At 45.2% G+C, this 26,307-nt stretch overlaps 1 protein-coding gene and 1 non-coding gene across 2 annotated transcripts in view; one reads left to right on the top strand and one right to left on the bottom strand.

Annotated features, from left to right (window-relative positions):
* LOC102567257 (bMERB domain-containing protein 1) overlaps positions 1–26,307 on the bottom strand; it is a 94,694-nt gene that overhangs the window by 9,434 nt on the left and 58,953 nt on the right. Inside the window, exons 3-6 of the mRNA XM_014595678.3 lie at positions 16,839–16,912; positions 14,757–14,871; positions 3,634–3,707; positions 762–919 (exon numbers count right to left, since the gene is read on the bottom strand). Coding sequence (XP_014451164.1) covers positions 801–919; positions 3,634–3,707; positions 14,757–14,871; positions 16,839–16,912 — 382 coding nt within the window. The 3' untranslated portion in view covers positions 762–800. The remainder of the gene's footprint in view (positions 1–761; positions 920–3,633; positions 3,708–14,756; positions 14,872–16,838; positions 16,913–26,307) is intronic.
* Positions 10,616–10,687, top strand: TRNAQ-UUG (transfer RNA glutamine (anticodon UUG)). Its single transcript has one exon. It is a non-coding gene; the product is annotated as a tRNA-Gln (tRNA).

Genomic DNA, 26,307 nt, shown 5'->3' with positions numbered 1-26,307 from the left:
CCTTAAACTAATGTCAGTAATGCTTTTTCAAATTTTGTCCTGCTCTGATTAGATCTAGCTCAGACCACAAGCCCACATGCAATAATTTAAACTCCTGAAATCGTTAAAGAGTCATTTTGCTTACTAGCCCACAAATGTTTGGAACTTTTAAGTCAGGTGACCTTTTTTAAAACTTTCAAATATAAAATAGTTGACACAGTCCACTAGAAAATCAATGCAGGCTTGATTGTTGTTGTCTCTACTTCAGAAGACTGGCAATAAGTAGAAGGTTAGAGAAATTTGCCATAATTCTGTCCTCAAGAAACCATTTTTAAGAGAAGATATACATCATTTTACAGTTGTTCACCCTGTGGTTGCTAGGTAACTTCAGTAGATCTTGTCAGTCTGCAACCTGCTAATGAGAGAGAAAGATGGGAGGGACAGGGATAGAGTGGTTTTGGGCAGTGTAAGACAAAGTCCTACTGATTTCAGTGTTAGCTGAAAGAAGGAGAGAACTAAATGCATATGTGATATATAATTTCACTGACAACAATTCCGTTACACCAGAAATGAGTTTGGCCCACAAACCTTTCCTTTATATGTTTAGAAGCTCCTGCCACTGAGATATGGGCTTAGCAGCAGGAAACATTCAGCCCAGCGCTGACTCTCTGCCACCTTTCACCTTGCTCAATGTACATATTAAAATAGGAGAGAAGAGTACAACGAGGAAACCTCACTTGCCTCATGTTTGGTTTTTCAGAGAGCAAGGAAGTCTATATTACCCATGATCTTGCTCTGTGCAGAGGAGCCACCGGATCAGTCTACATAATGGAGCAGGTAAAGCCACAACACTCCTTTAGCAGGGTAAGACCTGTTTTGGTTACATATGGCGTGGAGGTTTGCTGCCCTCTGGAAGTCATTTTCTTCTCTTTGGCGGGAGCTAAGAAAAAAGATCTTGTTACCTTGATGGAACAGCAAATCAGTACTGGATTGGCACCTACAGTACAGTGCCAATGTCATCTCTTATGGCTTTCCTCACTGAGTGGTCTCAGGGTCTGGACACACAATACATTTACACTGGTTCACTTTATATAGTTGTATACGCTAGCATAAATTACACTGGGACGTCAAGCAGAGAGACGTGTACTTTTTGGGGTAGTTTTTTGCAATAGTAGGAGAACAATGGATGTGATATACCATGATGTCAGGCAAGGCTTTTGATACTATCTCCCACAACATTCTCATTAACAAGCTAAGGAAATACAGACTAGATGAAGGGCAGTGTAAAGTGGATACGTAACTGGTTGGATCATGTGCTTAGTGAGTAGTCATCAATGGGGCATTGTCTAGTTGGGAGAAGGTATCAAGCGGGGTTTCCCAGGGGTCTGTCCTGGGTCTGGTATTACAGTATTTAATATCTTCATTAATGATCTGGACGATGGGACCGAGCGCAGCCAGGAACTTTGGGAATGACATCATATTGGGTGGAGCTGCAAATGACCCGGGATAGACTGGAAAAATGGTCTGACATTAACCAGATGGAATTCGGCAAGGGCAAATGTAAAGTCCTTCACTTAAGATTAAATTAATGCATGCACAAATACAGACTGGGGAATCAGTGTCCAGGCTGCAGTAGTGTAAAGATGGACCTGGGGGTTACAGTTGATTATAAGATGAATATGATCCAACAGGCTACTCTTGTTACAAAAAAAGGACAACAGTATATTGGGTCACATAAACAAAAGTAGGACTGGCAAATCAAGGGAAGTGATTCTTCCACTCTATTTAGCACTGGTGGGGCGGCACCTGGAGTACTATGTCCAGTTTTGGGCCCCACACTTCAAGGAAGATGTGGACAAAGTAGAAAGAATCCAGAAGAGAGCAATACAAATGATTAGAGGCTTGGGAAGTATGAGTTATAAGTAAAGGACTGTAGTATGAGTAAAGGGCTATGAGTGAAAGAACTGTAGTTATTTAGTCTGGAGAGGAGAAGACTGAGGGGGGATTTGATAAGACTTCAAATACCTGAAGGGCAATTATACAGAGGATGTAGATGGGCTTTTCTCTGTGGTGGCAGGGGACAGAACTAGGAGCAATGGCCTCAAGCTGCAACAGAGGGTTAGAGATCACGCAGAGTTTTCTGACTATGAGGGTGGTCAAGCATGGGAACAGGTTCCCTAGAGAAATTGTGGAATCTGTCCCTGGAAGTTTGCAAGAGCAGGTTAGACAGACACTTGGCTGGGATGGTTTAGTGAAAAATGATCCTGCACTGATTAAGGGGCTGGACTAGATGTAGCTCAGGGCTGTCCAACTGACAGTCCATGGGCTACATGCAGTCTATACGGGGCTAATGTGTAGCCCCAGGCTCTCACCCTGCTGCAGCTCCCCTCCATCATTCTGGCTGCAATAGCACTCAGTCACACGTTCCCTCCTCCCTCCCTTGCCTGCCACTTCCTGCCTTTGCCCCAGGGGCAAGGCAGTGTGGCAACATGGGTGAGTCCAGAAACACTTGTGGGGAGACGGGGGAATCATGTCCATGAAGTGCAGCAGTGTGGGGACCTGCAGCAGTTGCTGTGGGGTATTGGGATTGGGTTTCATAGTTTCATTGTTGTTAGCGGCTGGAAGGGACCTTACAGATCATCGATCATTGGGTCCAGCTCCCCTGCACTTGGGTTTATACAACGGAGTAGTTGTGGGGGATGAGGAGGGTGGAACTGAATGGTGCAGCAGGGGCTGGGGGTGGAGGGGAGCATCCGCATGGCACACTTGGTGTGGTCTGCATGGCATGCAGCCCCCACTCTTGTGGGCTCAGAAGTTGGACAGCCCTGACCTGCATGACTAGATGACCTTACAGTCTTACTTTCCTATGATCACAGCACCTTGTGACTAGGTGGCAGGAAACAAATAATAACACTTGTGCCTTATGCATACATCTACTCTTGGAAACAACCCTGTTTTTTCTCAGGGTAATGCTGCACTGGGATTCATTCCATTACACCAGTGTTGGGCTGTACGTAATGTGTTCACTCCTTTTCTCTTTGATGTAAAGATGAATTATATTAATGTAAATGTCTCATGTGTCCAGGCCCTCATGTGGTAGACACTGAGTGACCCTAGACAGGACATACCTCCCAAACAGACTTAGATGATGTGTGTCCCCATTACTGCTTTAGATATGTACGTGCCTCTAACTGGGCTGCAGGCATGCTGCTCTGTGCATAAGGAAGGTACATGGGAGGAGGTACGCTGTAAATGGAATGCAGTAGAATGGGCAACTGTTTGGATAATAATGCTAGATGAAAAGACAGATAAATTAAATAAGTATTACACATGTATGTACATATACATTTATATATATATAGGAGCCATTTATTCCAAACAGTTACCAAAGCATCTTCTTTGTAGTAATGCCAGGAAAGAAATGGAGGCACAGCATCAATGCACACACCAATGAATACTCTGCTTTTCTTTTTGGAACATAATATGTAGGTGCTGAAGGTGAGCAAGAGTCCCCTCTTTTTGGTGCTATATAGTCTCCATGGAAACATCATCTGCCTGGTTACAACAATAAATTCCTGGGTCTGGATATTTGGTAAACTGGGGATACTGCCAAAGGGATGCCTGTGTAAGGGATAATAATAATCCACCACCTACTTGCTTTCTGGAGATAGCTTTTGGACAGCTTGCTTTTCAGGAATTCAGCCATTTCTTTGTCTTCTTCTCTTTCCCTGTGACAAGGAAGAGATTAGTTAATGCTTAGTAAAGGAAGTATTCAAATCTACATACATGGCTAACAACTGGGAGGTCTTGAACATGGGTCTTAACTCATCAGCAAGTTCCTTTCCTTCTCTTTGAAGCACAGAGAAGGAAGGATTTCAATTTGTCAGTAGCATCAGCCAGTGTGAGAGGTAGTGGAAGCTGGGTGCCTAAGGCAACTGACTCCCCAGCCCAGCCCAGCCCAGCCCCTGGCTTCTTTACTTTTTATTCCATCCAGGAAGAGCACACACAAACTGCTGAAACTTCCTTAGCCTGACGAAGGGTTTTCGAACTTGAAAGCTTGCTTACTAACTATTCTCCAACTATTTGGGTTGGTCTAATAAAAGATATCAAATTCACCCAAGGAACCTTGTCTGCCTAAGTCCTTTTAGCGCCTTTGAAAATCCCAGGTTAAGGGACTTTCAGATGGCCACTGTAATATTTGTAATGTATGCTCCTAGTTGACTCCTGGGCACTTATATTGACTTTTGTCTCTTCAATTAGCTTATAACTATTATATACAGACATAAATGACTGGTTTAGTCCATGTGGCTCTCTTGCTGTATCTCTGTTCCCTTCCAGCCTTTTACACCACCTGCATTGAACACACTCTTGTAAGGATTGTATATCTGTAAGAGCTAGATGGAGTTGAACAGAACTGAGAGAGGAACTGAGAGAGAGATGGCTCTGTGCGTGCACGCACATGTGTGTACATGAATAAAGAAACCTCTTTGGAAAAATGACTCCTGTTTCAGTGAACTGACCCCATAATGCAACATGGTACCAGAAGTAGCTGAAAATAAGTGAATACATTGCACAGAATGAGCTTTAAAAATAGAAAAAGTAAAAGAAAAAAGTGGAGCAACTACAGGCTCAAGCAGAGCTGAAACTCTTCAGTCATGCAGCAGAGAACTGTAAGAGGTTTGAGCAACGATTCAACCTGTACACGAGGGTGAGTGGAGGCACTGAGAAGTCAAATGTCCAAAAGATAACTATTTTTCTGAATACAGCAGGTGCTAAGGCACTGGATATATGTAACAGTATGCCACTGAGCCAAGCAGAGCAGGCTGATTATGAGACAGTGCTCAGAAAGTTTAAGGAGTATTGCACTCCAAAAAAAGAATAAGACTTGGGAAAACTATCAGTTCCACATGGGATCAGAAAAAGAAGAAAAATCCTTTGGGGAATTTGAAAATGATTTCAAGCTGCTGAGTCAATCCTTTAATTTTGGAGAATTAACAGACTCCATTAGAGATCAGATAGTAATAGATATCAGAGCCATGAAGCTTAGGAAAAGACTGCTGGAGGTTCCTGATCTCAAGCTAGAGAAAGCAAACAGCATGTACAAAGCAGCAGCAATCATCCAGGGTAGAGTGAAGTCTTTGGACAGTAAAGCCAGATGCTCAGTATTTGATGGAATAATGAACCCTCTCAGAAAAGAACAGAGACAAAAAAGAAATTTCAAGGGGAGGCCTGAAAATGCAATCAAGGAGAGCTTCAGAAGAGCAGCATGAAGAGCCATACATGCTGGTAACACACATACACCAGGGCAATGTTCTGCTTTTGCACAATGCTGCAACATATACAAAAGAATGAACCATTTTTCTAGAGTGTGCAGAGGAGAGGACTGTGGGCACAGAAAGGAACAGAGTTTGCAAGCACCGCACAGCAAGGTGAATTGCGACACTGAACACACCTGAGAAGAGGAGCTATATGGAGCTGTACAAGATACAGTATCATCACACAACTGGAATATCATGCTGGAAGCAAACAGATGTGCTGTGACTTTTAAACTGGACAATGGCGCATGAGCCAATATTACACCAGACTATATTGTAAAGGGTTTGAAAACAAAAGCAAGTATTCACAGCAATTAGGTAAGTCTCCAAGCTTGCAGTGGGGAGTTGATTTCTACTATTGGCACATGTAAGCTGGAGAGAAAGGTAAAACATTAAAATGAAAAAAATTCAGTTTTGGTTGTGCCAGGAAAATGTGTGGTTATAGCAGGATTAAAGACCTGTCAAGCACTAGGCCTTATTTGGAGAATATATACCATAGAGGGGCACAGTAAAATTGAAGATAAGTTTCAGGATGTATTTGAGGGGCTTGGGAAGCTTAAAAAAAAAATATTAAGCTGTTTAAACTCTATATTCCCACAAGGCATACTCCCAGAAATATTCCTTTAGCAATAAGACAAAGCCTGAAACCAGAACTAGAAAAATTGAATGCTCAACTATTGAGAAAGTAGAGGAACTGACAGGGTGGGTTCATTCTTTGGTAATAGTACAAAAAAAGGAAACTTTTGCCTTGGCCTAGACCCAAAAGAAAGTAATAAATATGTTATAAAAGGAACATGTTTCCATTCCTACTACGAAATACATTTTTGGAGAAATGTCACAAGCAACATATTCTCCACATTAGCTGCATCAGCTGGGTTTTGGCAGCTTCCATTAGAAAAAAACAGCAGGCATTTGTGCACATTCAGAGCTCCATGTAGAAGATTCTACTTTTGCAGATTGCCCTTTGGGTTACATTCAGCATCCGAAGTGTTTCATAAATACATACAACACATATGGGGACATACATGGAGAAACATGATGAGAGACTTGAGAGAGCTCTGGAAAGCACTTGATCAGCAAGTTTAAAACACAACAGACAAACGTACAAATTTAGAGTCAGAGAAGAAACCTATATGGGTAGAAAATGAATGGATCAAAGTATACAGAGAGAGCCCAGCAGGGTACAACCAATTACTAAAATGCCACCTCCCACATATAAGGAAGGACTGCAAATGTTTTTGGGCATAGGAAAACTCGGTGGGGAAATGTGTACCTTTTCTGGTACAAAAGTGCTGCAACCTAAGAGCTTTACTGCACAAAAATTAAAAATGGATATGAGAAGCAGATTGTGATGAAGAGTTCAGGAACTTAAAACAGTTATTATAAAAGGCTCCAATACTTAAATACTATGACAGCACAAGTCAGACAAAGCTGTCTACAGATGCCTCTAAGGAGAGCCTAGGAACAGCACTCATACAGAAGTATGGGAAGGATTGAAGACCCATCTCCTATGCTTCCAGGACTTTAACTAAAACTGAGTGTCAGTATGCACAAACTGGTAAAAAAGGCTTTAGCTCTGATACATGGATGTAAAAAGTTTCATTTGTTCCTTCATGAGAGACCAGCATTAGCTGAAACAGATCACAAGCCAATGACAGCAATAGCAAAAAGGGGGCTCACTGACACACCTCCAAGATTACAGAGCTATTCTTTCAGTTGCAGTTATGATTTAAGATTAGAATATAAACCAGGGAAAGAGTTAGTGGTGGTGGATACTCTGTCTAGAGCTTTTGACAGAACAGAAGTAGAACCAAACCCACAATTAGACATTGTACATGTCAATTTGTTAAAAAAAATGTGCCCAGTTTCTGATGAAGTGTGGGCTGTACTCACAGATGCCATGGTACATGATCAGAATATACAAACAGGTACATGCCCAGTCCTCAAACCACTTTGAAGCAGAATTGTCAGTAATTTAAGTGATGGGCTCTTGTTTAGAAATGGCAGACTTGTTCTCAAAGTATTACCGCGGAATATGTTACAGACTACAGAGATACATGAAGGACACTTAAGTATAGAGAAATGCAAAAGTAGGGCTAGAAAAACTCTGTACTGGCCACAAATGAATATGTACATAGAAAAGTATATTAAATCATGTTTAGCCTGTCAAAAATATAGACGTAGTGAAGCAAAACGGCCAACGGTAGTGACTGAGGAATAACTGGCTCTATGGTCCAAAGTAGCCATAGACCTGTTCACTCATGCTGAAAAAAAACATTGTATTGGTTTTAGACTATTACTCTAACTGTCCAGAAATGGCAAGACCTGAGAACAACTACTGTAACGCATGTAATAGCACACAGTATTTCATTGCCAAAAACAGCAACCCAGTTGTGGTCAGGTCTGACAATGGACCACAATTTGATGGGTATGAGTTCAAGCATTTTGCAAAGGAATATGAGTCTACACACATAACCTCTAGCCCAAGATATCCACAGTCTAATAAACTTGTAGAAAATGATATCAAAATAATAAAAAGGCTGCTAAAAAGACCTGGCTAGGAAAGCCTTGGCTGGGATGATATAGGTGAGGATGGTCCTGCTTTTAGCAGGGGGTTAGACTAAATGACTTCCTGAGGTCCTTTCCAAACCTAATATTCTATGTTTCTATGATTCTCAAAGGCAGAGGAGTCTCACACAGGTTTTTATTTGGCATTTCTAAACTGTAGCGCATCTCCTTTGAAACACCTTTGATAAATGAGCTTTTGCAAGCAGAGCTGTTTCTTAACAAGAAACTTAGAATGAGACTACCTGACCTGGTAACATTAACAAGAAAAAACAAAATGACATACATCAAGGTCAATCAAATTCAATGTTAGTGGTGGAGATTTAAAAAAAAAAAAAAAGGCTGATTTTTAATTAAATTGGATTTTTTAAAATTTAAATTATAATTGCACTTTCTTTTTTTTTAAATAAACCAGTTAAAATGAAATTTTAATTTAATACAGCATAGGCTAAGGTAAAAATGTAGTATAAGCTATAAATTGAGTATAAGCTATTAAAATTATTTAAATAATATGCTGAGTCAATGAATCTCTACTCAAAATTCTGGGGTTAGAAGTAGGGCTGTGCGAAGCTTCGGGTGGTGCTTTGCTTTGGAGTAGATTTGGCCCGATTCGGTGGCCAAATCTCCGAATCCGAATTGAATCAGGGGACCAATGAATGTAAAGGTCTGAATGGATTCAAAGCTCTCCAAATCTTCGGAAAAGATTTGGAGAGCTTTGATGATTCAGGCAGTCCCCGGTGGCTGCAGCAGGGAGCTGCAGCTGACTCTAAGCTGATAAGAACTAGGGGCAGAGGAGTGGGGCTGGGGGAGGGGACCGTGGGGGGACACCTGCCAGTCCCCCCAACCCCTGCCCGCTCCCCCAGCCTCCCCATGGCTGCCCCACCCTCCCCAGCTTGGTACTTTAAAGAAAAGCCCCAGTGCTCATTGGGTGCTGCCGGGCAGGAAGGGCGATGTCTGCTGCCCCCTACTGCATGGGGGGCTCTGCATGAGACCCCCCCCGGCCCTCCCCTCACTCCCCTAGCCCCCCTGCCCCGGGGTGCCCTGCCCAGGCCAGCTCTTGCCCTTTAAGAAAAAAACCCCAAGAAAACCCCTGGGAATCACTGCTCCTGCAGCGGCCTTGGGGCTTTGGGGGCTCGTGCAGAGCCCCCCACATGGCATGGGGCAGCAGAGATTGCCCCCCACCAGCAGGAGTGGTGAGTCTGGGGGTTTTCATTTTTTTTTTCTTAAAGGGCTGGAACTGGCCTGGGCAGAGCACCCGTGGAGGGGTTGTGGGGCTTGTGCAAAGCCCCCATATAGCGTGGGGCAATGAGAGGCAGGGGGATCGCCTCCCACCCGGCAGCACCTGCTGAGTTGGGGCTTTTTTTTTCCAAAGTGCGGGGAACTGAGGCAGGTGGGGCAGCCATTGCGGGGCTGGGAGAGGGGTGGGGGATGGGCCTGGCTGATTTGAAGATTCGGCCAAATCAAATCAGGACAGTGATTTGAATCACCGAATTGAATCACTGTCCCCCGAACCAGCTGAATTTGAAGCGAATACTAGCTGCTTCACACAGACCTAGTTAGAAGCTGATTTTTTTCTATATAAGAATGAGGGGGGAAAAGTTAGCTTTTGTGGTTAAGCTTTGAAAATATAGCACAATATGGCACAATGTATTAGGGGTTTGACCCTGAAAGAGATGCAGGGTCTATACTACGGGATGCAGAGGATCAGCAGTCATCACAAGTGTTAGAACCTGGCCTCTGACTCCGGCAGACACCATCATGTGCATTCCCTGATCAGGATGATCTACTGAGCTCATTTGGATGGTATGAAGCTCCTGTTTCATTCTCTCTACCTGAACTCTGATTAGCTCTACTCTCAAATTATGAATATTTGTCATTCTGCACCTAGAATAGAGGTGCCACATGAGGAAGTTCCTGCTAGCTGCACCCAGACTGTTTCCTGGGATGCCACACTCCTAAACACACACTGTTTCCAGGAGAGCTTACTCTATGTCAGAACCCCTTTGTAGACCCATTTGTACTGAGGGCTAAATGTGCATCTATGATGTGAAAGCTTTGCTTGGAAAATCTCAGCAGTCAGGTACTCTGTATAGAGGAGGCACCTCTCATTAGTTGACTGCATGCAACCCTTCATCTTCACATGCTGTGTCAGGAGGTCCAGGCCTCTGCAGTTTATTAAGTAGACTCTCAGACATCCACTTCTGAAGAACAGACTGTTGGATGACACCCTGAGATTCCCAGAATATCAATCTTATTGCCACTTTCCACTCACCAGCCATGTAATTGCTCCTGCAATCATTTGATGTTCTTCCAGTCCTGATAGCTGCCCAACAGGGAGTTTACTACATTAACGACTGGAACCCCCATCACTCCTGTAAGCAAAGATCCCAGAACAGCAGGATCTTTCATCTTACAAATTTTCCATTTGGCAGGAGCTCTGGAAAATTGTCATTGATAAATATAGCTTAATTGGTCAGACAGTGGACTAGAAGTCAAGAGACCTGTGTTCTCTCTGGCTCTGCCTGAACTAGCTTTATGAATTTAAACAAGCCCTTTCACTTTGCCTTACTGATCTTTCCCTTCCTGTTCTTTCTTTGTCCAGTTAGATTGTAAACTTTCTGGGGCAGGGCCCATCTAACTGTTTGTACAGCACCTAACAACTGGGGTCTGATTTTGGTTAGGGTCTCTAGATGCTACAGCAATACAAATAATAAAACAAGGAGAACATACACCCCCTGCAATAAAAGCAAACACCTGGTTCTATGGTGTAATGGTTCGCACTCTGGACTTTGAATCCAGCAATCTGAGTTCAAATCTCAGTAGAACCTACTTTCATTAGGGCTTTAAACCAGGTTTGTTGGGGGACATGGATGCAGACAACAGTGAGAATCTATAGGCAATAAACCAAGAGCCATGTGCTGGAAAAGCCCCCATAAGTACTAAGGGGCCTGATAGGCATCAGGACAGGGAGGCACCAAGGACACCCATGGTGGGGGGGCTCAAATGTCTCTACACTAATGCTAGGAGCATGGGGGACAAGCAGGAGGAATGCACGCTCCTGCTTGCAAACAAGAATTTTAATTTAGTTGGGCTAACTGAAACTTAGTAGGACCTCACCCATGATTGGGCAGTAAGCATTGAGGGCTATAGGCTGTACAGATGAGATAGAGTAGGCAGAAAAAGGGGGAGGTGTTGCTCTCTATGTGAAGGAGCAATATACATCTGCCATAATCAAGATGGGATCAGAGGAAGGGCAAATAGAGGTATTGTGGGTCAGAATGCAAGGGAATCAGGGGGAAAGGGACTTGGTAGTGGGGGTCTACTACAGGCCGCTACACCAGGAGGAAGAGTTGGACCTAAACTACCTGGGCATCTGCTGGGAGCAGCAGTCAGCTAGATCCAGCCATTCATGTATGTTCTTAACCTGCATACAGGACCTTCACCTTACACAGGAGGCATACAGTCCCACTAGGGGAAACGCCTTGCTGGACTTGGTCTGAGCTGCAGGGGATGATTTGGTGGGGGATCTACTGACACAAGGTAACCTAGGGGACAGTGACCATCACTTGATTGAATTCACTATCTGGCGTAGGGTGGGAAAGATAACCAGTAGGGCAGAAGTGCTAGACTTCAGAACGGCTAACTTCAGTGTGCTTAGGAGATTAGGTAGTGAGGCACTGAAGAACAAGAGCATTGGTGAAATAGGAGTCCAGGAAGGGTGGTGCAGGAGACAATCCCGTTGTGCAAGAAAGGGGGCAAACGGGCCAAGAAACCCTCTTGGCTGAACAGGGAAGTCCAAGAAAGCCTAGGGGCAAAAAAAGAAGCATACAGGCTGTGGAAGCAGGGGGTAGCTACCAAGGTGGAGTATACCTACTTGGTACACCCTTACAGGGAGGCAGTCAGAAAGGCCAAAGCAGAAATGGAACTTAGGCTAGCAACAAAAATGAAAGAAAACAAAATGTCAGGTACATAGGGAGCAAAAAGAAGGTGCAGGGTAGCATAGACCCCTACAGCACAAACTAGGGCAATTAGTGACAGATGGGTGGGGTGGGGGGGCAAAGCTGAGCTCTTCAATGAGGTTTTTTCCCTCTGTATTCCTGAACTCAGATAAGGACAAATCTCCCAATGGGATCATAGACAGGCATAAAGGGGAAACCAACCCACCAACAGTTAGCACTGACTTAGTAAAGAGATACTTGGAGGGGCTGGATGTGTTCAAATCAGCCAGTGTAATAGCAGAGCCACTGGCACGGCTGTTTGAGCACTCTTGGTGCTCAGGTCAGGTCCCAGAGGACTGGAAAAGGGCCAATGTGGTCCCTATTTTCAAGAAGGGGAGGAAGAAGGATACAGATAACTATAAACCAGATAGTCTCACCTTTATCCTCAGGAAAATCTTTGAAAAAATTATTAAGGATCACATTTGTGGGAGTCCAGCGGGAAAAGCAATGCTAAAGGGCAACCAGCATAGATTCATAGTAGGCAGATCCTGCCTGACTAACCTTGTTTCTTTTTATGACAAGGTCACAAAATGCTTAGACACAGGAATTGAGGTGGATGCCATCTACTTGGATTTTAAGAAGACCTTTGATTCAGTATCTCAATATATTCTCATAGATAATGTAGATGATGACATGGTCAGGTGGGTGACAAATTGGCTTAGGGGTCACACTCAGAGAGTGGTGGTGGACGGGTCAGTATCGACCTGGAAAGATCTGGGCAGTGGAGTCCCACAAGGCTTGGTACTTGGATCAGGGCTGTTCAATGTCTTCATCAGTGACTTGGATGAGGGCATGGAAAGCACTCTGTCCAAATTTGACGATGATACCAAATTATGGAGTACAGTTAACACACCAGAGGGTAGGGACTGAATCCAGGTAGATCTGGACAGGTTGGAAAAGTGGGTGGAACAGAACAGGAGGCAGTTCAATAAGGACAAATGCAAGGTGCTGCACCTAGGGAGGAGGAACAACCAGCTTACAGGATGGGGGAGGACTTTCTCAGCAGCAGAAAGGGATCTTGGAGTCACTGTTGATTCCAAGATGAACGTGAGTCATCAGTGTGACAAAGTGATCACTAAAGCTAACCGCACTTTATCATGCATTAGCAGGTGGATGACGAACAGGTCCAAGGAGGTGATACTTTCCCTTTATGTGGCATTGGTCAAGCTGTAGTTGGAGTACTGCATCCAGTTTTGGGTGCCACACTTCAAGAGGGATGTGGACAACCTCGAGAGGTTCCAGAGGAGGGCCACTTGAATGGTTAGGGGCGTGCAGGCAAAGCCCTACGAGGAGAGATTGAGGGCCCTGGATCTCTTCAGCCTCCACAAGAGAAGGCTGAGAGGTGATCTTGTGGTCTCCTACAAATTCATCAGGGGGAGCCATAAGGAATAGGAGATACTCTGTTTACCAGGGCACCCCTTGGAGTAACTAGGAACAATGGTTACAAACTTACGGAGAGCAGATTTAGGTTAGACATCAGGAAGAACTTCTTTACGGTAAGGGTTGCCAACATCAGGAATGGGTTTCCAAGAAAGGTGGTGCTCTCCCTTACCTTGGGGGTCTTTAAGAGGCTTGACAGGTATCTGGCTGGGGTCATCTGACCCCAGCGCTCTTTCCTGCCCAGGGTAGGGGGTCAGACTCAATGATCTCCTAAGGTCCCTTCCGACCCAAACGTCTATGAATCTATGAATCTTTCCCTCTGCTTTACAGACTCATTGCAGCAAGGTCCCAGTACCACCTTGGCCCCACACTACAAACTGCCATCTTGTCAGATTTCACAAGAGACTGAAAACTAGTTAGTATTTGGATGGCAGTGATCCAGAGTGCAGAGGGAATGGTACACGCAGGAGCCAGGCATCCCAACTTACCCAATCCCTTCCATGTTGTCACACATCAGTTTTAAGGCTTTTTAACTCTTAATGGCAAGGAGATCTAAAGAGGCATTTGGAGGGAGGGGCAGGTGGGCTACCCCTAAAATGCTGTTACTGGATTTATAGGGGGAGAGCGGGGGACACTTATTGGATAGTTCCCACAAAGAGCCAGCTGTCTACATCCTATGGGCAGATATGAGCCTGAGTGTTTAATAGTTGAATGCAAACTCCTTTGATGTATGGAAGCCTCTGTGTAGTTACTGAAGCTGAAGAATGAAGCTGAGGACAAGGGAACAACATGCAACCACACAACACTCCTGGGATAGTTTTCCAAGCAAAGGTTAGTTCTTTAGGGTAGCATCAGCAGCAATGTCCATGTCAGATAACATTGTGATGCTTGCCTTTGGTAGCAATTTAGCTTAGATACTACAGTGACTGGCACTATACATGCACTAGACAGAGGGCGCATCTACACATGTATTAATGCGCCATTGTTACTGCACATTAAGTTTAGCACCTGTAATAACAGGTACTAACTCAGTGTGCAGTAACTGGCACTACTGTGCTATACTGCCAGCGCATGGTCTTTTTGTGACACTAATGCACAGTAGACTAATTCTACTGTGCATTACTGCATTAGTACAGCTTTTGCCATGATGTGCTAATGCGCAGCAGAATTAGTCTACTGCTCATTTAGTGTCTCATGTAAACGAGCCCAGACCGGCATAAGTATGCTGCCATATTGGGCTGGACAGGCCTGTATTGTGGGCCAGGCTGTGCAGGCAGTGACTTGATGAACCCAGTGTTAAAATGTGCCTCGTATAATAAATTGCCATAATCCAACCCTGCACACCAACCCAGCTGTTGAGCTATTTTTACACCTATTTTTGCCAAAGTGACCCATCTGTGCATCAGGTACCAATGCTAACAAACCTGCTGGGAGCCTGACAAACTGGCCTTCTGCCAGCCTTTGCAATACTCTTTCTACAGCAGGCTCCAAGCACACTTGAGCTGGTTCCTTCAGCTACCTCAGTCTTTCAAATTCCACGTCGTCCACCAGGAAATCCCGCGTTTCCACCAGCTTGTGTATCTGCTGTACCAGCTCTTCCTCCTTCTGCTTCTCCTCGTTAGACTTCTCTGTTTCTGTAGCAGGAAGAACACAACACACTCTGTCCTAATGCTAGAAAAAGTATCAAAGCACATGATTTTAACTGTGCTGCAGGCTAAGCTGACTTCCCAGACAATGTCTTGTATGAAACAAGGGGAGGAAGAGAGTTTTTATATCTGTATTTGGGCACTGAAGTGGCAACATTTCCCAAATACCCTCAAGTGGGGGTTGCTTTTAGAAATCTGCAGTTTTAAAAATCAGGCTACTTAGCTGGCTAACTAGAGATTTGGGTGGATATTTTGAAAGTGCCTCTGACTTGGGAATTACCTTTCACTTAGTAGATTCATAAATATTAAAGCCATAATGCTCCTTTTGAATCATCTAGCCTGATTTCCTGCATAACACGGATCATGGAACCTTACTGAACTTTCCAAACGGGATCCTTAGCTTTCCAAACTGCCAAAGGGACCTGAATGGCCAGTTCCTATCTGAATTAAGAAGGATCAGGGACAAGCATCTCCTCCAAAATGCTTTGAAATTCTCTGGCTAAATCTTTACGTGAACTCCATGGGGTGTCCTTGCCATCAGAATCCTGAGCACTTTCTGTCATCGCTTACCTCTATGCAATAGGCTGATATAAAGTCTAGGTATCTGTTAAATCTCCCTTAAAACATATGGCATATAAAATAGGCAGTACCGTGTGAATAATATGAACATGATGCTAGTATTAAAGATAAATGGAGGGCTAGATAATTTAAAGATTGAATTTTGCTATATGCAGCTGCAGTTTGTAAGACAATCTCAAGTGTTCAAGCAACCAGTTTCAAAATTGATCCAGCACAGACTGGATTCCCATTACCTGTCCTCCTTGGGCTATATAAATATGCAGTGAAATCCATGGTGTGGACCTAATTTGTAGGTTGAATCTCAGCAACATTTAAAGTGGGTATTGATTTTTAGTTTAAAGCCTTTTATATAGAGAGATCTGAGGTGTTGCTATTAGGATCCAAATAGGAAGGACTTCTTATCATTTTACAGTGTTAGACATATGCTCAGGACACAGAAGGTTGTCTTATTGCATCTTATTGTTGGCTGAGCACAGGTCAGTCATATCCAACTTTAGATCCAAGGGTAAGCTATGCACATTTATGCCTGGAATGAACATTTGTGGAGTCTTCAATTCAACGCGTCTCTGCTTATGAAAGATGGTTTTGTGGTTATGGCACTAGCTTATGACTTGTGAGGCCTCTGATTGGGTTGCTGCTCCACCACAGACTTTGTGTTACTTTGGGCAAGTTACAAATTATTCTGCATCGATGGCTACCAGCATCCAAGCTAGCTCAGATATTTCTACACCGTAGTCAGTGGTACAGACATACCCAGCAGTCTCTCTGTGCCTCAGTTCTTCATCCCTATAATAGAGCTGATTTCCCTACCTCTCAGCAGTGTTGTGAAGATAAATACTTTAAGTTAATTCCAGGTACTCAGGCACTGTGATAGTGGAAGCCATATAAATATCTTGGATGTTGGCTCATTTAAGCAGCAGTCAACTAATTTGAGTTAAAAACTTTAGTGTTGATGCAGCCACTGTTAAATTTTGCAACTTTGTCCTAGTTTTCACCTTTGATAGTTCCAGATTTTATCTTGTCCTTACTATGCCTTTCTCTATTAAACATATTCTGATCTGGTGAAATTTCGAGCCCTAGGCATGCACCAACATATTTAGATTATTTTCTAAACAAAAATTCCCGTTAGAAGTTCATTGGGAAACCCAGAAGATCACTGTTTTTGCTGAGATTTCTAGTACATCATGATTTGAGCAAGATCCAAGCTGCTGGTTGCTCAACTGAACTTTTGTTGTTCAGCTCATCACTTAGTATTAGCACATCTAGAAACAAGGGACACAGTCAAAAACCTCTAAAAGTAATTGGTGGTCTGAACCATTAAGTTCAAAAGGATTTGGAACATGGTCCAAAAGGTTTGCAACATACTTGGGCCTTACCTGGCAGTGCAATGAGTTTCTGAAGCTCCTTTTTCAGCCGACTGATTTCTTTACAAAGCTGAATGTCATCCATCCTATAGAGACAAAAAATACCTTATGAAAGGACTGATAGAGGCAAAGTATAAAAACCAAACAAACCAAATCCTGAATTTAATGTATATTCTTCACATGGAGTGGAATGTCCACCTCTGCCAGAGAATAGCAACTCACTTTATTTTACCCATGTTTGAGAGCTTTTGTTAGTATTAATTGGTCAGCATAGATGGTTGTTGGCAAAACAAGTTTCATTGCTCTAGGGACAATGAAACTTTATTAAAATCTTACATACTCTCTCTCCACAATGGCAGTTGTGCTTAACATCAAAGCACCCATCTCCTCAAACAAAAAATCCAAAAACCGTGTATAAAATCATGTTGCTTTTTTCTCCCCTAGTACTCCACAGTTGTTTAGATCTCTTCATGCCTGACTATTTTTAATAAACCAAATGATCACTACGTGGTGTCAAAAATGGCAAATGAGAAAGAACTTGAAAGAATGTGAGACCCAAACTGAAGTAGTTAGAAACTGAAAGACAGGCTATGAACAGACATTATCCGTGTTGTGTGAGAAAATGTTTTGTTTGGGGACAAAGCACAAATGGTCAGATGCTGTTGCTTGTCAAAGAATAAAACCCCAAATAGATTTGTGGGTTAGAAGACACTACTGCAGAGGATGTCTGAGTGGTTGCCCCATACTGCTGTAGGACAAACAGGCCAATCAGTTCAAGCATACAACAATGCACTGTTTCAGCCCCATTCTTTGCCCCCTTTGAACTATGTGCAGCCACGCTAGCCCTGATTGCAGAACTCTACTACCCAGTGGTGTCAGGACCCTGGCGGACCCCTATCTATTATATGCCCTGCATGGTGACTCAGCTATTTCATGCTCATTGTCCACCTGAGATCAGCTTTGGAGTCTCCATCCACTGAAGTAACCTGAAACACCCCAATCAACAAGGACCTCCATCCACTTAACTGTCTGGCTGTCAGGAAGGTCATCAGATCCATCAAAGGCAAGTTTGGACCTCCATACCTCCACACCGCCATCCAGCCTCCCTCCACCATGGGCCTGTGATCTGAGAGCAGCATCATAGGTTCATAGTTGGTAGGGTTGGAAGGGACCTGAGCAGATCATCAAGTCCGACCCACTGCCATGGCAGGAAAGAGTACTGGGGTCAAACGACCCTGGTGAGGTGTTCATCCAGCCTTCTCTTAAAGGTCCCCAGGGTAGGAGCCAGCACCGCTTCTCTTGGAAGTTGGTTCCAGATCCTAGCTGCCCTGACAGTGAATGAAAAAGTATGGCAACACCTGGAACAGGCAGGGGGTAGTGGATCTCATCACTATCTGGGGTGAGATTGAAAACCAGTGGGTGCTCTGGTAGAGCCAAAAAAACAAGGTGAATTGCAAAGGAAACAGCAGCCCAAGGACTGTGACTGGACCCAGGGATGGTCAAAAGCAAGGTACTGAGGCAGCAATTCATGAGGACATAGGATAACAACCGCATGTTGGGTGCATGCAGGATCATGTATGCTCCCCATGAGAAACTGTCTTGAATCTTCACAGTTAAGCACAGTCATAGCCACAAAACTGCAGAGGACATAGAGGCCTGCATCACCCAGGAGAATGATGAGGACGTCTCGACTGAGGCTGAAGGCGTGCAGCCACATATCAGCAGAGCAATTTAGGTGATTAGCCAGATTATAGACTCCCAGGCCATCCTGCTGAGCCACATGGGCTCACTGGCCATCCTGCCAAACAGACCCAGGCTCAGACAATGAAGGCCTGGAGTTTCCCGTCCTCCTCCCATGTTCAGCATCTCAGCAAGTTCTCTCCCAATAGGGACCAAGCGCTCCAAAAGACCCAGCCCATGACAGGTCAAACCTTCCTCCCAGGGATGCTAAGTGGCAGCCAGATATACTGGCTGGGTAAGGAGAAGTCAGGCTACAGGGAGGTGGTAGGTGAGGAGCTCAAGCTCTCTGGAACCTCAATGGCCAGTGGGTGGTTGAACTGTGGTCCCCTTCCCCCGAACCCCACAGAATTGCAGTTTGGGTTTGCACTCAGACTGCATGGCTGCATTTAAGGATTACTCTGCTATGTCCCCCTCTGCCCTCCCTGCCTCATGTGAGGGTGGTGTACTACTACATACCAATCTAGGCAAAGTGGATAATTAATGGAACTAGCATTGTTTTTTTGAAGGCAGGTCAATAACAGGCACCAAACTGTCGTCATGTTGTGGGTCACACTGCAGTTAGGCAGCAATTGACACATTTAAGGTAATTGCTCACCTAACACCTCCTCCAGGTGTGCAGTAAGTGTCGAAGACAGCATGGCCACAAACACTGTTCTTCATTTGGAAAGTTTTGTTATAACTGGTAAGAGGAACCATTTTGCCAAGTGTTGCAGATCCCAAGCACAAAACCCTCAAGTACATACAGTTAAGCATACAGTGGAGGTGAAGTCTTTTTGTAGATATGGTGGGATCGAGCAAAACCAATAAGAAAGACTGAATGTTGCCAGTGAAAGGGAGGTGCATTGCTAGTATCCAATACAAAAGTAAAGAACCTAGGAAGGTGACACCATTTCTGGCAGCTTGTGAGAAACTCAATCTAGTTAACAGTGTGTTTGCAGTACAAGACACAAAATCCATGCCTCTTGATGATCCTGTTGGCTGTCATGGCCCAAATGTGGACAGTTTTCTTAGGATGAAATCATAACAAAACATAAGCATTGCCATTTACTGGGTCAGACCATAGGTCTATCTTGCCCAATCACACAGTGGCAGACAGCTGATGCTGAAAGGGGGAAATAACCTGTTATGACCAGAGTTTTTTTCCACTGTTCCTTTCTCACTTGCAGCCTCCCACATTTAAGGTATAGGAAGTTCTCATTCAGAAGCTATATTCCTAACTTGCTATCTTGAAAACTGACCATTTATACTTACTCTTTGCTTTCTATCTTTAAGCCAATTGTTACAGAATTGTTAACTGTTGTTTAAACCAACTGTTACAGAACATAAGTAGCAACTGTTTTCTTATGGGAAGAAATGGTCCTAAAGAGAAATACAAATACTATCATTCAGAAAGAAGAAATCAGCCCCTGTAGCCTATAGCTAAAGAACTTTGTGCAGAAGCATAGCTGCCAAAACTAAGTGAAGGGAGTATCAGCTGTAGTAGTCACTATTCCTAGGTGCGTTACAATGACCAATCTTATGTAAGTTCACTTGACCCACAACTGGAATAAAACTTAAAAGTACCAACACATGCTCCCACATGGCCACCTTAATCCAGTCTTTCCTACAGGGTTAGCATGTTCCTTTACCACAAATGCAAAGTTAGTCATATAGGCTAAGTACAGACAGTCAAAAAGCCCGAGGCTGAACTGACTCCGTTTTCACAGGTTAGTCTAAGCTGCATAGACTGAACCAATAAGCAAGTGAACAAACATTTGCTTTTGATTCTGGAAATGCAGCCACATACCTGCAGCGCTCCAGGCCAGAAGCTGGGGGGTACTAGAGCATGCCTCTCTGCTTGGTTGGAGCAGACAGCTTGGGCCACAGCTAGCCCGTCCACCTTGGGGAGACAGTGGGAGGGGGAGGTTATGGGGGAGGTTCAAAGCATCCTGGGATGCTGCAAGCAAGGAAGCAAGTCCTGAAGGACTGCAAGTTAACTTGACTCTGGAGCGGAACTGGGACAGAAGTTCAATAAACCGATTTAATCTAAATCAGTTAAGTCTGTTACTACATCTATCCAAGTGTATCTTAAATCGGTTTCAGTCATTTTGAAAGTGGTTTACGTGCACTGAACTTCTGATGTGTTACAGATCTGAGCTGCTTCTGATCACTTACACTGGTTTATATGTAACTTCTGTCCCTGGCCATAGAATCAAGGCATTATCACAAGCCTTCAATTCTATACATGGACTATTGTCAACCTACCTTACCACTGAGAACAGAAGGAGAGCCAGATCATCAAAAGCAAGATCTTCACATGCCTCAGAGAGTCTGATACTTTGTCAGTCTGATGGTTTTTATTGAACCCGGTGATCACTACAACTCCCTTGATATCAGTGGGGCTACTCACATTAGCAAAGGTTATCCACAAAGACATACCCCTTCTGCAAGCCAGGGACTGCACCAATAGCAGTATAATTAGGGGTATCTCTAGGTGTCTAACAAGCCAGATTCTCTATCAAAGGCAGATCAAGTCAGTATCTTACAGTCTTTTCAGCTGTTCCCTCATCCCAATATACGATGTCAGTTATCTCCCTGGCATTTTAAATACTCACAGCTGTAGGCTATGCTTTTTATTTTGGTTTGCAGCTTTTTCATTCAAAATCACCCACGTTTCACTGAAACAGCACTTACATGTTTAGTTCTGTGCAGACCAAGAGCCAAACAATTGGATCCATCACTTGCAATTTAAATGTTTTCTCACGTATCTTTGTATCAGATTCTCCTTTAGAAGCTCCTAGAGCAAGACCTCTACCATCTGCTTAGATATCCTAAAAGTCTTCACTGCTGTTTGGTAGGGCTGTGTGAAGCTTTGGGTGGTGATTCTATTTGGAGGAGATTCGGCCCGATTCGGTGGCCGAATCTCCAAATCCGAATTGAATCAAGGGACAATTAAAAGGTCCGAATATATTCAAAGCTCTCTGAATCTTCAGAAAAGATTAGGAGAGCTTCGAATAGATTTGGACAGTCCCTGGTGGCTGCAGCTGGACTCTGAGCTCGTAAGAAGGGGCGGAGGAGGAGGAGCTAGAGGGGGTTGGGGGGAGGGGACCATGGGGGGACCCCTGCCAGCCCCTATCCCCTGCCTGCTCCCCCAGCCCCCACCTGCTCCCCCAATCCTACCATGACTGCCCCACCTGCCCCACCTGCCAGTACTTTAAAAAAAAAGCCCCAGCTCACCGGGTGCTGCCAGGCAGCGGGCGATCCCTGCTGCCCCCCACTGCCCCATGCTGCATGGGGGGGCTCTGTCATGAGCCCCTCAACCCCCCCCTTGCTCTCCCAGCCCTCCCCATGGCTGCCCTGCCCAGCCCCCTGCCCTGCCCAGCAGGATTGCCCCCCACCAGCAGGAGCAGTGAGTCTGGGGGTTTTCCTCATTTTTTTTTGTTAGAGGGCTGGAGCTGGGCTGGGCAGCCATGGGTGGTCTGGGACAGTGGGGGGAGGGGGAGAGGGGCTCGTGCAGAGCCCCCCATGCAGTGTGGGGTAGTGGGGGGCAGCGGGGATTGCCCCCCGTCTGGCAGCACCCAGTGAGCACTGGGGCTTTTTTTTTCCAAGTGCCAGGAGCTGGGGCAGATGGGGCAGCCATTGCTGGGCTGGGAGAACAGGGGGTGGGTACGGGCCTGGGCGATTCGGAAATTTGGAGATTCAGCCAAATTGATTCGGGTCAGTGATCTGAATCACCCAATCGAATCACCGTGCCCTGAATCGGCCAAATCTGAATTCAAAGCGAATACTAGCCGCTTCACACAGGCCTACTGTTTGGTGTGAGTTTCAGATGCGATACTACAGAAGAACGTATATTTTGCGGCCAACTGAACCATCCTCCGTGTGCTGTGAAATGCACAGCCACCATGAGGGAACACCCACAGGGTGCACCCTACATTAAAGCAGCTACTCTGGTTACATATGGGGTTTTGCTTCTGTTATGTCTCCCACATGAACGGAAACACACCTGTATTTCTCAAGCAACATTATTCTGATTGCAAATTAAGGAAAACAACAAAGAAAAAAATATAAAAGCATGTGACAGAAAGGGAGCACAAAAACTCATCCCAAATTTCTATATCTGAAGTGAAATACAAAGGCTAGATGCCGCACAGCTGCCCTGCAACAGAAGTGTCTGCTATCAAAGGTTTTTTCCTTTGTTTATGCACCTGCCTCTTAAGTTTTTAATATGCTTACAATATGTTTTGCACCCTTTTATAAGGGTGGGACCCAGATATCTCCCCCACTGGCACCCCCAAGGGCCCACTGGGTGGCACACCCAGGCCTAGGGTTAATGAGGACCTTGTCAGGGAACTTCTGGAGGGACTAGATGTATTTAAATCCGCAGGTCCTGATGGTCTGCACCCCAGAGTGCTGAAGGAACTAGCAGGGGTCATTGCGGGACCTCTGGCACAGCTCTACGAGCACTCATGGCACTTGGGCGATGTGCCGGAGGACTGGAAAAGGGCCAATGCAGTCCCCATCTTCAAAAAAGGGAAGAAGGAGGACCCAGGAAACTATAGGCCCAGGAGTCTTACCTTGGTCCTGGGGAAGCTTTTCGAAAGAATTATCCTGGCACATGTCCAGGAAGGGCCAGCAGGGGAGGTTATGCTCAGGGGCAATCAGCATGGGTTCATTAGGGGCAGGTCTTGTCAAACCAACCTGGTGGCCTTCTATGACCAGGTCACCAAGTCCTTGGATTCAGGTGTCACAGTGAATATAGATTTCTGGATTTCAGGAAGGCCTTCGACACGGTCCCTCACCCCATTCTCAGTAGGAAACTAGGAGACAGTGGTGTTGATGCCTACACGGTCAGATGGGTCACTAACTGGCTGGAGGGCTGCGCCCAGAGGGTGGTGGTGGACAGATCTTATTCGACCTGGAGGGATGTGGGCAGTGGGGTTCCCCAGGGCTCGGTCCTCAGACCCGCACAATTCAACATCTTCATCAGTGACTTGGGTGAGGGGGTAGAAAGCACCCTGTTCAAGTTCGCAGATGACACTAAGATGTGGGGTGAAGTGGGTACGCTAGTAGGAAGGAACAGGCTGCAAGTGGATCTAGACAGGTTACAGGGGTGGGCCAATGAGAACAGGATGGGGTTCAACACTGACAAGTGCAGGGTACTGCACCTGGGGAGGAGGAACCAGCGGCAGACCTGCAGGCTGGGGAACTCCCTTCTCGCCAGTGTTGAGACAGAAAAGGATCTTGGAGTCATCATTGATGCCACAACAAATATGGGCCGACAAAGTGAGGACATGGTCAGGAAGGCCAAACACACCTTGTCGTGCATCCGCAGATGCATCTCAAGCAGGTCCAAGGAGGTGATCCTCCCCCTCTACGCGACACTGGTCAGGTCGCAGTTGGAGTACTGCGTCCAGTTCTGGGCACTGCACTTCAGGAGGGATGTGGACAACATGGAGAGGGTCCAGAGGAGGGCCACCCGCATGATCAGGGGGCAGCAGGGCAGGCCCTACGAGGAGAGGCTACGGGACCTGAACCTGTTCAGCCTCCACAAGAGAAGGCTGAGAGGGGATCTAGTGGCTATTTATAACTAGTCAAGGGGGACCAGCAGGCACTGGGAGTCTCCGTTCCCCCGAGCACTTCCGGGAGTTACACGAAACAACGGACAGAAGCTAGCGGAGGGTAGTTTCAGGCTAGACATTAGGAGGCGTTATTTCTCTGTCAGGGCAGCTAGGATCTGGAACCAACTTCCAAGAGAAGTGGTGCTGGCTCCTACCCTGGGGGTCTTTAAAAAAAGGCTGGATGAACATCTGGCTGGGGTCGTTTGACCCCAGTACTCTTTCCTGCCACGGCAAGGGGTCGGACTAGAAGATCTCCTCAGGTCCCTTCTGACCTTACCAACTATGAAACTATGAAACTATAATGTATTAAACCCAGGCTTTGCTAGTCACCTGCAGCAAGCAAGAAATTGGGCAGGGGGCTGGACTCGATGATCTTCTGAGGTCCCTTCGAGCCCTAGTGTCTATGAAATCTATGAAAGAAATACTGTATTTTTGTTTTGTTTTGTAAATTTATTTGCATACATGCTTCAAGCCTGCAAAAATAAATCTACAGCAGAGACCATGAGTTTTTCTGGTGCCTCTAGATTGACTGGATGTTGACTCTTCTGCTTAGACTGTGGTTTATGGGCCAGGGATTAGCATACTGGACTGGGAATCAAAAATCATAGTTTCTCTTCCTAAATCTAACACTGAGAAATGAGTTATTTTGATCAGTCATTTAGCCCTTCTGAACTGCTCTTCCCTCATCTGAAACTGAAGACGGCATTTACTTTGCTCTGACTTGCATGTGAAGCTCCTCCACAAACAGTAAAATGTGCTCAGTATATTTTATTATAACAATCTAAGATAGAGCAAGCTACAGTTCTTTTGAAGCCTAGTTTCCTGGGAATTTCCTTGGCACAGCAGTGGTGATCATGAATGCATATTGATTTGACCGAGGTTCCACGCAGATCTGAAAAAGAGCTTCCAAAGATATTTCCTTTTAATTAAGAAACAGTTCATGCATTTTAGCAATTAGAGGGTTATTTCTACTTCCACATTGAATTCCTGCAGAATGACAAGCCAATTTTTCAGGGTTTATTAACTATACATTCACAGACCCCCAGGCCTGATTTCCCATCAGAGCAACTGAGATATTTCTCTTTCCAGAGCTCCAAGTCCTTTTTCTGGGCCAGACTCAGCATGGCATCAGAAGTAGTAATTGTAGCAGAATGGGACAATGGCGTAACAGTGAAGGACAGCCTCCTGGTCATGACAGGCATCAGTGTCACCCACGCACACTAGGGACTGAGTTATACCTCTCATTCCATGGATGCATCAAGGAGCTAGCTGCTGGCCTTTGTAGCCAAACACTTTAATTTCTGTGGACCAGAATAGCTTTGTACCAGTAGAAACTCCATGCAGGCAAGAAAGGGTAGTTCAAACACTCTAAACTGACCAACTCCATTGATAGAAAGGAGTCTAGTCCTATGTTCTACAATAATCCTAGACAGCTGTGGATCGATTATCACAGAGACTGCTGCTTTGTATTTTCCTCAGAGATTTACCTGAAGTGTGACTTGAGAAGAGCTGACTTCATCTGACATTTCTTTAATAGATGCAATTTTGATAAATATTTCAATGTCTTTGCACTATGTCCTGGACTCAGGCAAGGCAGGAAATTAAAATACTCAGGTACAAGGGGTATGCGAAACAGGCCCTATTTGATTCGGATTCGGCCTGAATTGGGGACAATGATTTGATTTGTTGATTCAGATCGCTATCTCCGATTCGATTTGGCCAAATCTGAATCTGAAGATTTGATGCTGATTTGGAGAATCAGCGATTTGGACATAGACACAGTTTTAAATGATTTTTCTACATACCTCGAGGTACCAGCGCAGCTTGTGAACGCTGCAATGCTGGGGCAGATGGGGCATCTCACAGGAGCATGGGGGGCCCTCTGCATGCTTGACAGCGAACCTGGAAGTGGACTGGAAGTACTTCCAACCACTTCTGGGTCCACCGCAGAGCTCACAGGGCCCCCCCTCCCGACTCTGTGATCGGCTACCAGGGGACCCCGGGTGCCCCCCCAGACCCAGGATGCACCAGTTGCCGAGCTGGGAGGGCGCACGGGTGGGGGAGGGGTGGTCCTAGCACACTCCCCGGTGGACCCAGAAGTGGACTGGAAGTGCTTCTGGTCCACTTCCGGGTCACCTGCT

This window comes from Alligator mississippiensis, chromosome 8 (genome assembly GCF_030867095.1).
Source record: "Alligator mississippiensis isolate rAllMis1 chromosome 8, rAllMis1, whole genome shotgun sequence".
Lineage (NCBI taxonomy): Eukaryota > Metazoa > Chordata > Crocodylia > Alligatoridae > Alligator > Alligator mississippiensis.
This window is presented reverse-complemented; position numbering and strand designations above follow the sequence as displayed.